The sequence below is a fragment of the Nerophis ophidion genome, linkage group LG06 (genome assembly GCF_033978795.1).
Source record: "Nerophis ophidion isolate RoL-2023_Sa linkage group LG06, RoL_Noph_v1.0, whole genome shotgun sequence".
Lineage (NCBI taxonomy): Eukaryota > Metazoa > Chordata > Actinopteri > Syngnathiformes > Syngnathidae > Nerophis > Nerophis ophidion.
This window is the reverse complement of record NC_084616.1, coordinates 64564228-64578080: the sequence shown is the minus strand read 5'-3', so window position 1 is coordinate 64578080 and position 13853 is coordinate 64564228. Positions and strand designations below refer to the sequence as shown.

The 13853-nt window shown below is 43.1% G+C and overlaps 1 protein-coding gene across 2 annotated transcripts in view; it reads left to right on the top strand.

The window, feature by feature from the left end:
• Positions 1-828: 828 nt before the first annotated feature.
• cacnb3a (calcium channel, voltage-dependent, beta 3a) overlaps positions 829-13853 on the top strand; it is a 70531-nt gene continuing 57506 nt past the window's right edge. For both annotated transcript variants that reach the window (XM_061904587.1, XM_061904588.1), the window contains exon 1: positions 829-1136. In XM_061904587.1, the coding sequence (XP_061760571.1) occupies positions 1071-1136 (66 nt within the window). In that variant the 5' untranslated portion in view covers positions 829-1070. The remainder of the gene's footprint in view (positions 1137-13853) is intronic.

The window sequence follows — 13853 nt, the reverse complement described above, 5'->3', positions numbered from 1 at the left end:
CTCTCCTGACGGAATAAATAAAGTACTCCGTCCGTCCGTTTTCTACCGCTTATTCCCTTTCGGGGTCGCAGGGGGTGCTGGCGCCTATCTCAGCTACAATCGGGCGGAAGGCAGGGTACACCCTGGAGAAGTCGCCACCTCATCGCAGGGCCAACACAGATAGACAGACAACATTCACACTCACATTCACACACTAGGGCCAATTTAGTGTTGCCAATCAACCTATCCCCAGGTGCATGTCTTTGGAAGTGGGAGGAAGCCGGAGTACCCGGAGGGAACCCACGCATTCACGGGGAGAACATGCAAACTCCACACAGAAAGATCCCGAGCCTGGATTTGAACCCAGGACTGCAGGAACTTCGTATTGTGAGGCAGACGCACTAACCCCTCTGCCACCGTGAAGCCCTAACTATCTAATCTAATCTAATACACACACACACATACATATACAACTATATACATCTGCATATATACATACACACACGCGTGTGTATGTATATATTCATACATACACATACCGGCATACATATTATATCGCCATACATATATATACATATACATATATACCAATTTGAGCGCCCCTATGCGAACACCTGAGCTATTTACAATGACTACCTATAGGTAAACAAACATGCGAATTACAAATATGATTTATCACCGTGTAAAAACAAAATGTACAATAGAAATTATGATTCATCACATGATAAACCCAAATGTGAGTTAAAACAAAGATTTATCAAGGTACAATTGTGTTGTCGTAGAGCAGTGTGTACACCCCTGGCACAGACTCACTTAGTACAGGCTGATCGCAGTGGGAAGCTGGAGCTTCAGTATCCAAGGCGCGTCATTCTTCCTCCCTCTCTCCTCCTCACTCGCTTTCTGTTCCACCTTCTTCTACACGGCTGGGATATCGATCGCCTGGCCATTGTGTTGTCGCTCCGAGCCACCGTTTCCTCGCCGACTTAGCCGCATTTCGATGTGTTTGCTGTCGCCCGCTGCTTCCGCCACTGACCCATGTCCGCGTGCATCCCGCGTCCTGCCCGCGCCCCCGCTCTGTGGCCGCCGTCACAATGTCCACTGCGCCCGTAGACTCGCTATCCGCCCTGGAGAGCGGCCCCCAGTCCCACTACTTCCAGGTAGGTGCTTCTGGAGCTTTGATGGCTATGGAAATGATTGTTTGAAATTAAGGCGTCGCATTTTGACAGGAAAGCTACTTTTTTTTTCCATAGAAATTTCTAGCTTTTGATGCCGAATCCGTTAAAATCAGCAGAGTGGGGGCTTTAAGAACCACAAATATCACATTGGTGCAGTTCCCCGTGCTTATGAATTATGTGGGCTATTTACTAGTCGTTCTTCATGTTCAGGTCACACTTGAGTGTATTTTAAAGTAGCATAAAACCACGGTTGTGATCTTCTTCACCTGTAGCCCATATACACTGGGCCTGGAATATTTAAAATCTTTATTGCTGTGTGTTTAGGAGGCCTAACTGTCAACTGGATCACACTGGCTACATCCCTAATACTTTCTCATTTGGAACTCCATCCATCCATCCATCATCTTCCGCTCATCCGAGGTCGGGTCGCGGGGGCAACAGCCTAAGCAGGGAAACCCAGACTTCCCTCTCCCCAGCCACTTCGTCTAGCTCTTCCCGGGGGATCCCGAGGCGTTCCCAGGCCAGCCGGGAGACATAGTCTTCCCAACGTGTCCTGGGTCTTCCCCGTGGCCTCCTACCGGTTGGACGTGCCCTAAACATCTCCCTGGGGAGGCGTTCGGGTGGCATCCTGACCAGATGCCCGAACCACCTCATCTGGCTCCTCTCCATGTGGAGGAGCAACGGCTTTACTTTGAGTTCCTCCCGGATGACAGAGCTTCTCACCCTATCTCTAAGGGAGAGCCCCGCCACACGGCGGAGGAAACTCATTTCGGCCGCTTGTACCCGTGATCTTATCCTTTCGGTCATGACCCAAAGCTCATGACCATAGGTGAGGATGGGAACGTAGATCGACCGGTAAATTGAGAGCTTTGCCTTCCGGCTCAGCTCCTTCTTCACCACAACGGATCGGTACAACATCCGCATTACTGATTTGGAACTAAATACTGCAATTCAAATGCACTGCAGTTACTTTCCAACAAAATACCGTGTTTCCTTGAATAGCCGCCGGGGCGCTAATTAATTTAAAACCTCTTCTCACTCCTGCGCTTATTCAAGTCATGCCGTAAAAAATTGTGTGTTAAAGAACAATTTTTTAATGAAAACTCCTCCTGCGGCCGCGGACCGGTGGTTGGGAAGCACTGCTCTACAACTTGTCGTCGCGACCGCCTTTACTCAACGCTGTCTGCGTGCCAGCCGGGCGCTTGCATTTCGCTGCTTCTCGTATGAGATTGCAATGGGTGGTGGTGCTAGCGGGGTGTATAATATAGCAAAGAGTCACCTGTAGCCCATATACACTGGGCCTGGAATATTTAAAATCTTTATTGCTGTGTGTTTAGGAGGCCTAACTGTCCACTGCATCACACTGGCTACATCCCTAATACTTTCTCGTTTGGAACTAAAAACTGCAATTCAAATGCAGTGCAGTTACTTTCCAACAAAATACCCTGTTTTACTTGAATAGCCGCCAGGGCGCTAATTAATTTAATACCTCTTCTCACTCCTGCACTTATTCAAGGCAGTAAAAAATTGTGTTAAAATAAAAATTAAAAAAAAGAAAACTCCTTGAAATGTGGACCACTGCTCTACAACATGTTGTCGTGACCGCCTTTGCCCAACGCTATCTGCATGCCAGCCGGACTCATGCATTTCGCTGCTTCTCTTAAGAGATTGCAATGCATACTTGGTCAAAAGCCATACCTTTTACACTGATGGTTGTGATATAAACAACTTTAACACTCTTACTAATATGTGCCACACTCTGTGAACCCACACCAAACACATTTCTGGAGAACATCGGCTCTGTAACACGTTATAATCGCAACATAAGAGTTACCCACAATGCCATCCATCCATGACTCTTGGCAATATTATACACGTGCCCCCAAACCCGCCCACCTCAATCGACTCACAAGGGGGTGGGGGGGGGGGGGGGGGGGGGGTTGGGGGGGTGCTAGCGGGGTGTATAATATAGCAAAGAGTCACCTGTAGCCCATATACACTGGGCCTGGAATATTTAAAATCTTTATTGCTGTGTGTTTAGGAGGCCTAACTGTCAACTGCATCACACTGGCTACATCCCTAATACTTTCTCGTTTGGAACTAAAAACTGCAATTCAAATGCACTGCAGTTACTTTCCAACAAAATACCGTGTTTCCTTGAATAGCCGCCGGGGCGCTAATTAATTTAATACCTCCTCTCACTCCTGCGCTTATTCAAGGCATGCTGTAAAAAATTGTGTGTTAAAGAACAATTTTTTAATGAAAACTCCTTCTGCGGCCGCGGACCGGTGGTTGGGAACCACTGTTCTACAACATGTCGTCGCGACCACCATTTCTCAACGCTATCAGCGTGCCAGCCGGACGTATGCATTTCGCTGCTTCTCTTAAGAGATTGCAATGCATACTTGGTCAAAAGCCATACCTTTTACACTGATGGTTGTGATATAAACAACTTTAACACTCTTACTAATATGTGCGACACTCTGTGAACCCACACCAAACACATTTCTGGAGAACATCGGCTCTGTAACACGTTATAATCGCAACATAAGAATTACCCACAATGCCATCCATCCATGACTCTTGGCTATATTATACACGTGCCCCCAACCCCGCCCACCTCAACTGACTCACAGAGAGGGGGGGGGGGGGGGGGGGGCGCAGGGTTTGGTGCTAGCGGGGTGTATAATATAGCCAAGAGTCATGGATGGATGGCATTGTGGGTAATTCTTATGTTGCGTTTATAACGTGTTACAGAGCCGATGTTCTCCCGAAATGTGTTTGGTGTGGGTTCACAGAGTGTGGCACATATTAGTAAGAGTGTTAAAGTTGTTTTATATCACAACCATCAGTGTGATCCGTATGGCTGTGGAACAAGACCCCTGGTTTACACATAGTAAAAGCAACAAAAAACTCGTCAACCATTTTGAAAATTACAACAGGGGAAGCGCCACTCGTCACATCACGAATTTGACCCTGCGGTATAAGTATGCATGTGCTAATACATTTGGGGAGCGAGTGTGACCTGGCAGGTGCATATTACATGCCTGCCGGCTATTCAAGGAAATTCGGTATGTTAATTTGCTCAGAGGATAACATATCCCTGCGATGAGGTGGGGACTTTTCCAGGGTGTACACTGCCTTCTGCCCAATTGTAGCTGAGATAGGCACCGGCTCCCCCCGCGCCCCCAAAGGGAACAAGCGGTAGTAAATGGATGGATGGATAACATGTCCTGATCCAGCCCAAACTCCTTCCATCAGTGGTGGCATACAGAAAAAGGGCAGTATAGTATATGCGGGTCCCAATTTAATCTTACGCATTAAACGTTATAAAAACCCAATCTGATGTAAATCAGTCTATGCTCATCATCTGAATGTCAACATATTATCTTGGTGTACAAACCCCGTTTCCATATGAGTTAGGAAATTGTGTTATATGTAAATATAAACGGAATACAATGTTTGCAAATCCTTTTCAACCCATATTCAGTTGAATGCACAACAAAAACAAGATATTTGATGTTCAAACTCATAAACTTTTTTTTTTGTGCAAATTATAATTAACTACCAATTTCATTTGCTGGCACACTTGCCAAAGTAGTTGGGAAAGGGCATGTTCACCACTGTGTTACATCACCTTTTCTTTGAACAAAACTCAATAAACGTTTGGGAACTGAGGAAACTAATTGTTGAAGCTTTGAAATTGGGATTCTTTCCCATTCTTGTTTTATGTAGAGCTTCAGTCGTTCAACAGTCCGTGGTCTCTGCTGTCGTATTTTACGCTTCATAATGCGCAACACATTTTCGATGGGGGACAGGTCTGGACGGTAGGCGGGCCAGGAAAGTACCCGCACTCTTTTTTTTTACGAAGCCACACTGTTGTAACACTTGTCTTGCTGAAATAAGCAGGGGCGTCCATGATAACGTTGCTTGGATGACAACATATGTTGCTCCAAAACCTGTATGGACCTTTCAGCATTAATGGTGCCTTCACAGATGTGTAAGTTACCCATGCCTTGGGCACTAATGCACCCCCATACCATCACAGATGCTGGCTTTTGAACTTTGCGCCTATAACAATCCGAATGGTTATTTTCCTCTTTGTTCTGGAGGACACCACGTCCTCTGTTTCCAAATATAATTTGAAATGTGGGCTCATCAGACCACAGAACACTTTTCCACTTTGCATCAGTCCATCTCAGGTGAGCTCGGGCCCAGCCAAGCCGGCGGCGTTTCAGGATATTGTTGATAAATGGGTTTGCTTTGCATAGTAGAGTTTTAACTTGCACTTACAGGTGTAGCGACCAACTGTAGTTACTGACAGTGGTTTTATGAAGTGTTCCTGAGCCCATGTGGTGATATCTTTTACACACTGATGTCGGTTTTTTATGCAATACCGCCTGAGAGGTCAATAGTCTGTAATATCATCGCTTACATGCAGTGATTTCTCCAGATTCTCTGAACTTTTTAAACGTCTATCTTACTCTGAATAAAATAATATTAATTTCAGAATATTCAATGTTGACAAAAAAACAAGATGAACAGAAAATAGCCCTGGGGATGTAATTTAGACTAGGGTTGCAGCCATCAATAATTCAAGTTATGGAGTTCGATTAATCGAGTAATCGTATAAAACACACTTTATAGCTTGAGGGGTAATTGTTGGAAAAAAAATGTTTTCTGCTTGCCATACCTTTTATCCTTTTTTTCTAATAAATGCACATTATCAAAATTAAAATTGCACTTTTACATGTGCATTAATACAGATTACAAGAAAAGAACTCCGATAACAGCACCCACGCGCCACCGCTCTCATGTGCGCTCCATTACAGCAGGCGTGCAGAAACTATGTTGCGGGTAGAGAGAGATGTAACAATATAAAGACCAACATTATCATTATATCACATCATTATCATTATTATTGCGGTATTGTTGAACGTTCTCGAAACGTAGACAAACTGAAAAACTTTAGATGTTTTTTTTTTTAAACAACTAAAATACATAGATCCATTTTTAAGAAAGTCCACTATCTTGCATGTTTTGTGTTTCCTATGCATTACTGATAAGAATGGTGTAGTGAGCGTTGTGGTGTCCTAATAGATACCGTCGAGAGTTTTACCGCTTTTATCAATAATACCATTTATTGTTAAGTCCCTAGTAATGTCAACCTGACTTTAAAGGGTACCTATTATGATTTTTTTCCTGTGTTAAAAAGAGTTCCTTTTGGTTTACATAACATGTAATGATGGTTCTTTTGGTCAAAATTTTCCATAGATTTTTCTGTGAAAACATATCTTCAAGTCACACTTTGGCTGCCTCTGGAAAAAAGGTCATTTTGAGAGGCAGAGGGAGTTGTTAAGATGCAAATTAATCCCTCTTAACCTCGCTCCCTCACGCTGACTGAACCTTCGTCCCCGCTCCGGTGGCCATACTTGTCGTTTGAGAAGTAAAAATATCTTATTCTAAGTATAGTCAACTTTTGAGCTGCAACATGAATGGCAACAGTGACTTACTTCAGCATCCAACCATAGCATGTACGTACAAGCCAGAGCAGGGTCTCCCACACATTCATTTATTTGTGGCGGCCCGCCACGAGAGAATTACAGCCGCCACAAAATCAATTTTATTTTTATTTATTTATTTATTTTTTCGGCTTTTGACTCGCTCGACCGCTCATAAAAGCAATGGGACTATGAATGGAGCTTGTAGTTCCATATTATGTAAATATGTAAATAGTATATAAATATGTACATAAAGTGTTGTAATTATATTCCAACTACGTGTTCTTCTTGGTCATCGCCGCCGCCGCCCATCCACCATTTCCCACCCCCCCGCCGCCCAACCACACCACCACAAATAGATGCCTGACCTGTGGGAAACACTGCAGAGTCAGACTCGAAGCAAAAACGAACCAGAGAAGAAACTTTAAAAGAACGGCTGTATTAAGATTGGTTTGTATTATGTGTGTTGCCTCATTAATCTTATCCTTATAAGTATTTTTCCGAAAATCATTCATTACATTCCCGTAAATTGGTGAAGCTGTTGTCCTACATTAGAAGGCTAAGCTATAAACTACACTCCAAACTGAACTAACATTGCTCGCCTATCAATGAAATTGACAATCTACTGATATTACTTACAGTTTCAGGGTCTCCTCCATTGCCATAAATAGTAGTTACCGACTGCGCCCTTAAAAGTAGCTTTAAAAATAATACATCTTTATATTGCCGCAGGTTTGCACAGCAGGACTCTTCAAAGTGTTTTGCGCACCGAAGAGATACTTCTTCCCAGTTGAAGTCACATTGCCGCATAACGAAAAAGTTAGCCAGGCACTATTTAGTTCTTTAGACGAGACTGGAGGTGTGTGTAGTGACCTGTATTGGTAAATACAACCAATAACATTTTTTTTTTCCCTCCGGGTCAAACATGCAGACTACAAACACTGGTACCAGAGGCGGGTAGAGTAGCTAGAAATTGTACTTAAGTAAGAGTACTGTTATTTCAGAGATGTATTACTCAAGTAAAAGTAAGGAGTAGTCACCCAAATATTTACTTGAGTAAAAGTAAAAAGTATGTTGTGAAAAAACTACTCAAGTACTGAGTAACTGATGAGTAACCTGTTCGTTTAATGATGACGGCAACAAGTAATGCACAAAAACATAAAAATAGCAATGAACCAATTCAGAGCCAGGAATATCTCTTAAGCAACTAAAACAATAATATACATTAAATAATATATATTTGGTTTTACACTGCATTGAAAAAAAATTTGAAAATGAATTTTACCTTTGCAACCGTATTATACTATTGGCTAAGTTTTATATTCATAAATGTAAGTTTCTCAATACCCCACCTGTTTTTTGTGGCTTTAAAAATATTTAGAACTCTACATTAAAACACTCTACCGCTAACAACCAAAAAGCTGTGAAAACGATGATGCTGTGTTCCAAATTTAAGTTATTTACTGAGATTGAGTGAGCCTATCGCTTTGCACTTTGTTTATTATCCCCATTATTTACTTTTTACTTTTATTTAAATTGATCTCAACTCTGTACACTGCTGCTGCAATTTTAATTTCGCTGAAGGAACTCTCCTGAAGGAATCAATAAAGTACTATCTATCTATCTATCTATTTTATATATATATATATACATTTTTTGCATTCTATTTTAGTTACTTTGAATTTACAACCCCCCTGGTGCTGTTTTGTACGTTTTTTATACTGTTTTGTACTGTTTTTGTACTCAATTTGATTATTATTTTCAACTGTTTGTAAATGTTGAAATTTATAAATAAAGGTTTATAAAAAATAAAGAAAAATGCGCAGTTAATCATGTGACTGCCTGGTTCTGTTTGATTGGTGAAACGGAGTCAAATGTCACCAGTGACTGCATTTGATTGGTGAAACTGAGTCAAACGTCACTTGTGACTGCATTTGATTGGTGAAACGCAGGCATGTGATAGATCTTACTTAGAAGGTCTGCCTGACAAACCAAAAAATCAAAGCGTGAATTAACAAATCCATAAAAATCAGTAGCGAGTAGCGAGCTGAATGTACATAAATAGAGCGGAGTAAAAGTAGTGTTTCTTCTCTATAAAAATACTCAAGTAAAAGTAAAAGTATGTTGCATTAAAACTAGTCTTAGAAGTACAATTTATCCCAAAAGTTACTCAAGTAGATGTAACGGAGTAAATGTAGCGCGTTACTACCCACCTCTGACTGGTACATCAATTAAAAATGGCGGATTCGGGCATAGCACCTCGGGTAAATTTCTACTATTGAAATCACAACGATACTATACTGCCTTTGAAAATTGCCGGTACTTTATTCTCCCTCCACATGCTGCCTTGTGGCGGTGACGTACAGAGCCGAGGCTCTTTTTTTTTTTGTCCTGTCCAGCCACTCGGGCAAATCATATTATGGATGCAGATGCCCATATTTGCTGTACACATTTACTTTACAACTGCAATGAGGTGGTGACTTGTCCAGGGTGTACACCGCCTTCCGCCCGACTGCAGCTGAGATAGGCTCTAGCGACCCCCCGTGACTCCAAGAGGGACAAGCGGTAGGAAATGGATGGATGGATTTACTTTACAAAAGAGAAGTGTGGGATACTTCTCTTGTTGCCTTATTTGTATTTGAATAATTAAAATTGATTTATTTAATGTTTGGCGCAGCCGCACCGAGCAGGAGGGCATAGAAAGAAGAAGAAAAAGGAAGACAGAGGGGGAAATTGCAGGGACAAGACAGAATGGTAAATGGGTTGTACTTGTATAGCGCTTTTCCACCTTTTTTAAGGCACTCAAAGCGCTTTGACACTACTTCCACATTCACCCATTCACACACACATTCACACACTGATGGCGGGAGCTGCCATGCAAGGCGCTAACTAGCACCCATCAGGAGCAAGGGTGAAGTGTCTTGCTCAAGGACACAACGGACGTGACTAGGATGGTTGAAGGTGGGGATTAAACCAGTAACCCTCAGTTTGCTGGCACGTCCAGATACGAAAAGTGATAGTAAAGAAGCAGTTATTGAAGTAGACCTACTCAGTGGCCTAGTTGTTAGAGTGTCCGGCCTGACCGGTAGGTTGTGAGTTCAAACCCCGGCCGAGTCATACCAAAGACTATAAAAATGGGACCCATTACCTCCCTGCTTGGCGCTCATAATCAAGGGTTGGAATTTGGGGTTAAAGGCCTAGTGAAATATCAATTTTTCCATCCATTTTCTACCGCTTATTCCCTTTCGGGGTCGCGGGGGGCGCTGGCGCCTATCTCAGCTACAATCGGGCGGAAGGCAGGGTACACCCTGGACAAGTCGCCACCTCATCACAGGGCCAACACAGATAGACAGACAACATTCACACTCACATTCACACACTAGGGCCAATTTAGTGTTGCCAATCAACCTATCCCCAGGTGCATGTCTTTGGTGGTGGGAGGAAGCCGGAGTACCCGGAGGGAACCCACACAACTTTGCGCCTATAACAACCCGGATGGTTATTTTCCTCTTTGTTCCGGAGGACACCACGTACACAGTTTCCAAATATAATTTGAAATTTGGACTCGTAAGACCACAGAACACTTTTCCAATTTGCATCAGTCCATCTTAGATGAGCTCGGGCCCAGCGAAGCCGGCCGCGTTCCTGGGTGTTGTTGATAAATGGCTTTCGCTTTGCATAGTAGAAATTTAACTTGCACTTACAGATGTAGCGACCAACTGTAGTTACTGACAGTGGTTTTATGAAGTGTTCTTGAGCCCATGTAGTGATATCCTTTACTCACTGATGTCGGGTTTTGACACAGTACCGCCTGATGGATCAAAGGTCCGTAATATCATCACTTACGTGCAGTGATTTCTCCAGATTCTCTGAACCTTTTGATGATTTCACAGCCCGTGGATAGTAAAATCCCTAAATTCCTTGCAATAGCTCGTTGAGAAATGTTGTTCTAAAACTGTTCGACAATTTCCTTCCAAATTGGTGACCCTCGCCCCATCCTTGTTTGTAAATTACTTAGCATTTCATGTAAGCTGCCTTTATACCCAAACATGGCACCCACCTGTTCCCAATTAGCCTGCACACCTGTGGGATGTTCCAAGCAAGTGTTTGATGAACATTCTTCAACTTTATCAGTATTTATTGCCACCTTTCCCAACTTCTTTGTCACATGATGCTGGCATCAAATTCTGAAGTTAATGATTATTTGCAAAAAAAATGTTTATCAGTTTTAACATCAAATATGTTGTTTTTGTAGCATATTCAAATTAATTATGGGTTGAAAATGATTTGCAAATCATTGTATTCCGTTTATATTTACATCCAACACAATTCCTCAACTCATATGGAAACCGGATTTGTATGTTTCTTTCATTATAAGACTTGTATAAGGCCTTTTATTTTTTATGGATGCTGGCAGATTTGTTTTTTTTAATTTTTGGTTTAATATGGCTCTTTGAACATTTTGGGTTGCAGACCCCTGCCATAGAGGAACAACGTTGATATATGTTTGATGAAGCATGATTACCACCATTCCCAAACAGTCAGGCCGGCCAGCAACAGTACCAGCGGCAAGCCATAGACAGACGTGCCCAGGGATGGACGGATGCCTGTGGGGCAGCCCTGAAACCCACTGTCCACTGAGAACCAGTTGACCACTCCCACAGGTCCCCGGCCACATGCTTGTGGGGACTAATAATGGGATTAAAATTTGGGGACATTAAGGCTATGGTGGGTCCCTACCATACCGAGCCCACCAAACCCTAAGTGTCTAAAATACATGTAAAATTGAAGGATGATCGGGCAGGGGACAAGTGAAGGGGGACTGGAGCCCCATAGAAGCATCCTCATCCCCCCCGCCATGCCTCCCCCGTAGACAATCCCGTGTGCGTGTGCGCTGCAAGTAGGAGGAGCAGAGGGCCCGGACACATTCCCCTAATATCCCCCCAAGTCTATGCAGGAGGCAACCAAACTCTACGGCCAGGAGACCGGACCCCTCACAGTCCATGAATAACAATCCTCCACATCTGTGCAAGGAGTTTAAACATCATTTAAACCAGGGGTGCCCATTACGTCGATCACGAGCTACCAGTCGACCGCCGGGGGTGTGTCAGTCGATCTCCAGCCAGGCTTTTAAAAAAATAGACCTAAAAATTAGTAATCATCAATCTTCACCAAGACGTCACTTAAATGACATTCACGGTACCGGAGGGTCTTGTGAGATGACGCTGGCTGCTGCAAGATCATTATTATTAAAATTGACCGAGAGGAAGGCGAGAAACACTTTTTATTTCAACAGACTCTCGCGCCGTACCTTCCGTCAAAACTCTAAAGGCCGACTGCACATTTCCTATCTTTACAATAAAAGCCCTGCTTCATGCTGCCTGCGCTAACTAAAAACAGAGTCTCGGAAAACTGGCGTGCACAAGCGATCCCTCAGAAAGCTGGCGTGCACATTACTTGTGCACGCCAGCTTTCCGAGACCCTTATTTTGTTAGCGCAGGCAGCATGAAGCAGGGCTTTTATTGTGAAGATAGGAAATGTGCAGTCGGCCTTTAGAGTTTTGACGGAAGGGACGGCGCTAAAGTCTGTTGAAATAAAAAGTGTTTCTCGCCTTCCTCTCTGTCATTTTTTCATAATAATGAACTTGCAGCAGCCAGCGTCATCTCACAAGACCCTCGGGTGCCGTGAATGTCAATCAAGCAAGCTACGGAATTTTCCGCCAATGTTTTTCTTGTAAAGTGTATGGAAGCTGGATGAATTAGATGCCAAAAACCAACCACTTTCATGTGGTATTGTACAGAAAGGACAACTTTTTTCTCCTCCATTTGAAAATGTGGGCGTTATCATCATTACTGTCTGATTCCAATCAATGCAAGTCATCAGAATCAGGTAATACACCAACTTATATTCTTGTCTTCGTGAAAGAAAGACATCTATATGTGTTACACATGCTTGTATTATCATTAAACACATTTAACTTGTTTACAAAAATGTCTCTTTCATAAAAAATAAATATAAATGAGGTAAATCCCCTCGAGTTGGTCAATTGAAAAGTAGCTCGCCTGCAAAAAAAGTGTGGGCACCCCTGATTTAAACATTAACCAGCTCCCCTGTTGTGCACACACAAATACAAAGACAGGCACACAGCTGCTTGGCTTGTGGCCAATTATTAGCGCAGTCAAAACCACCGAGGTAGCGCAGACTATCCATCCATCCATCCATTTTCTACCGCTTATTCCCTTGTGGGGTCGCGGGGGGCGCTGGCGCCTATCTCAGCTACAATCGGGCAGAAGGCGGGGTACACCCTGGACAAGTCGCCACCTCATCGCAGGGCCAACACAGATAGACAGACAACATTCACACTCACATTCACACACTAGGGCCAATTTTAGTGTTGCCAATCAACCTATCCCCAGGTGCATGTCTTTGGAGGTGGGAGGAAGCCGGAGTACCCGGAGGGAACCCACGCATTCACGGGGAGAACATGCAAACTCCACACAGAAAGATCCCGAGCCTGGATTTGAACCCAGGACTGCAGGACCTTCGTATTGTGAGGCAGACGCACTAACCCCTCTGCCACCGTGAAGCCCTAGCGCAGACTAATGCAAGTGAAATGACTGGATTTTGTCACAAATTCCTACAATTTGTGTTTTATATTGAACAATTTGTGTTTTGCCTGCTACATGTCTTAGCTGTGTGCGTTTAACTGCATTGTTTTTAGTATTTAATAATGATTTTATTTTTCTTAAAGCACAGACTAAGAATAAACCATGAAGCATTTAGTACAATGTCGATAAAGCTTTGAATTGTATTCTAGCCTAGATTATGGCAGGCTATACGTAATAAATAACAATTTACAATTTTATATGAGTGCAATAGCAGCATAGCTCAGTTGGTAGAGTGGCCGTGCCAGCAACTTTAGGGTTCCAGGTCCGAATCCGGCTCACGCCATCCTAGTCACTGCCGTTGTGTCCTTGGGCAAGAAATTTTACCTACCGGCTCCCAATGCTACCCACACTGGTTTAAATGTAACTTCGATATTGGGTTTCACTATGTAAAGCGCTTCGAGTCACTAGAGAAAAGCGCTATATAGGTATAATTCACTTCACTTCACTATAAGAAAATCCCAGTGTGTTTAATGACTTTTAATTGTTATTTTAATCTTCTAAAATGGTTCTTTGAGTGCAATAAAAAAATA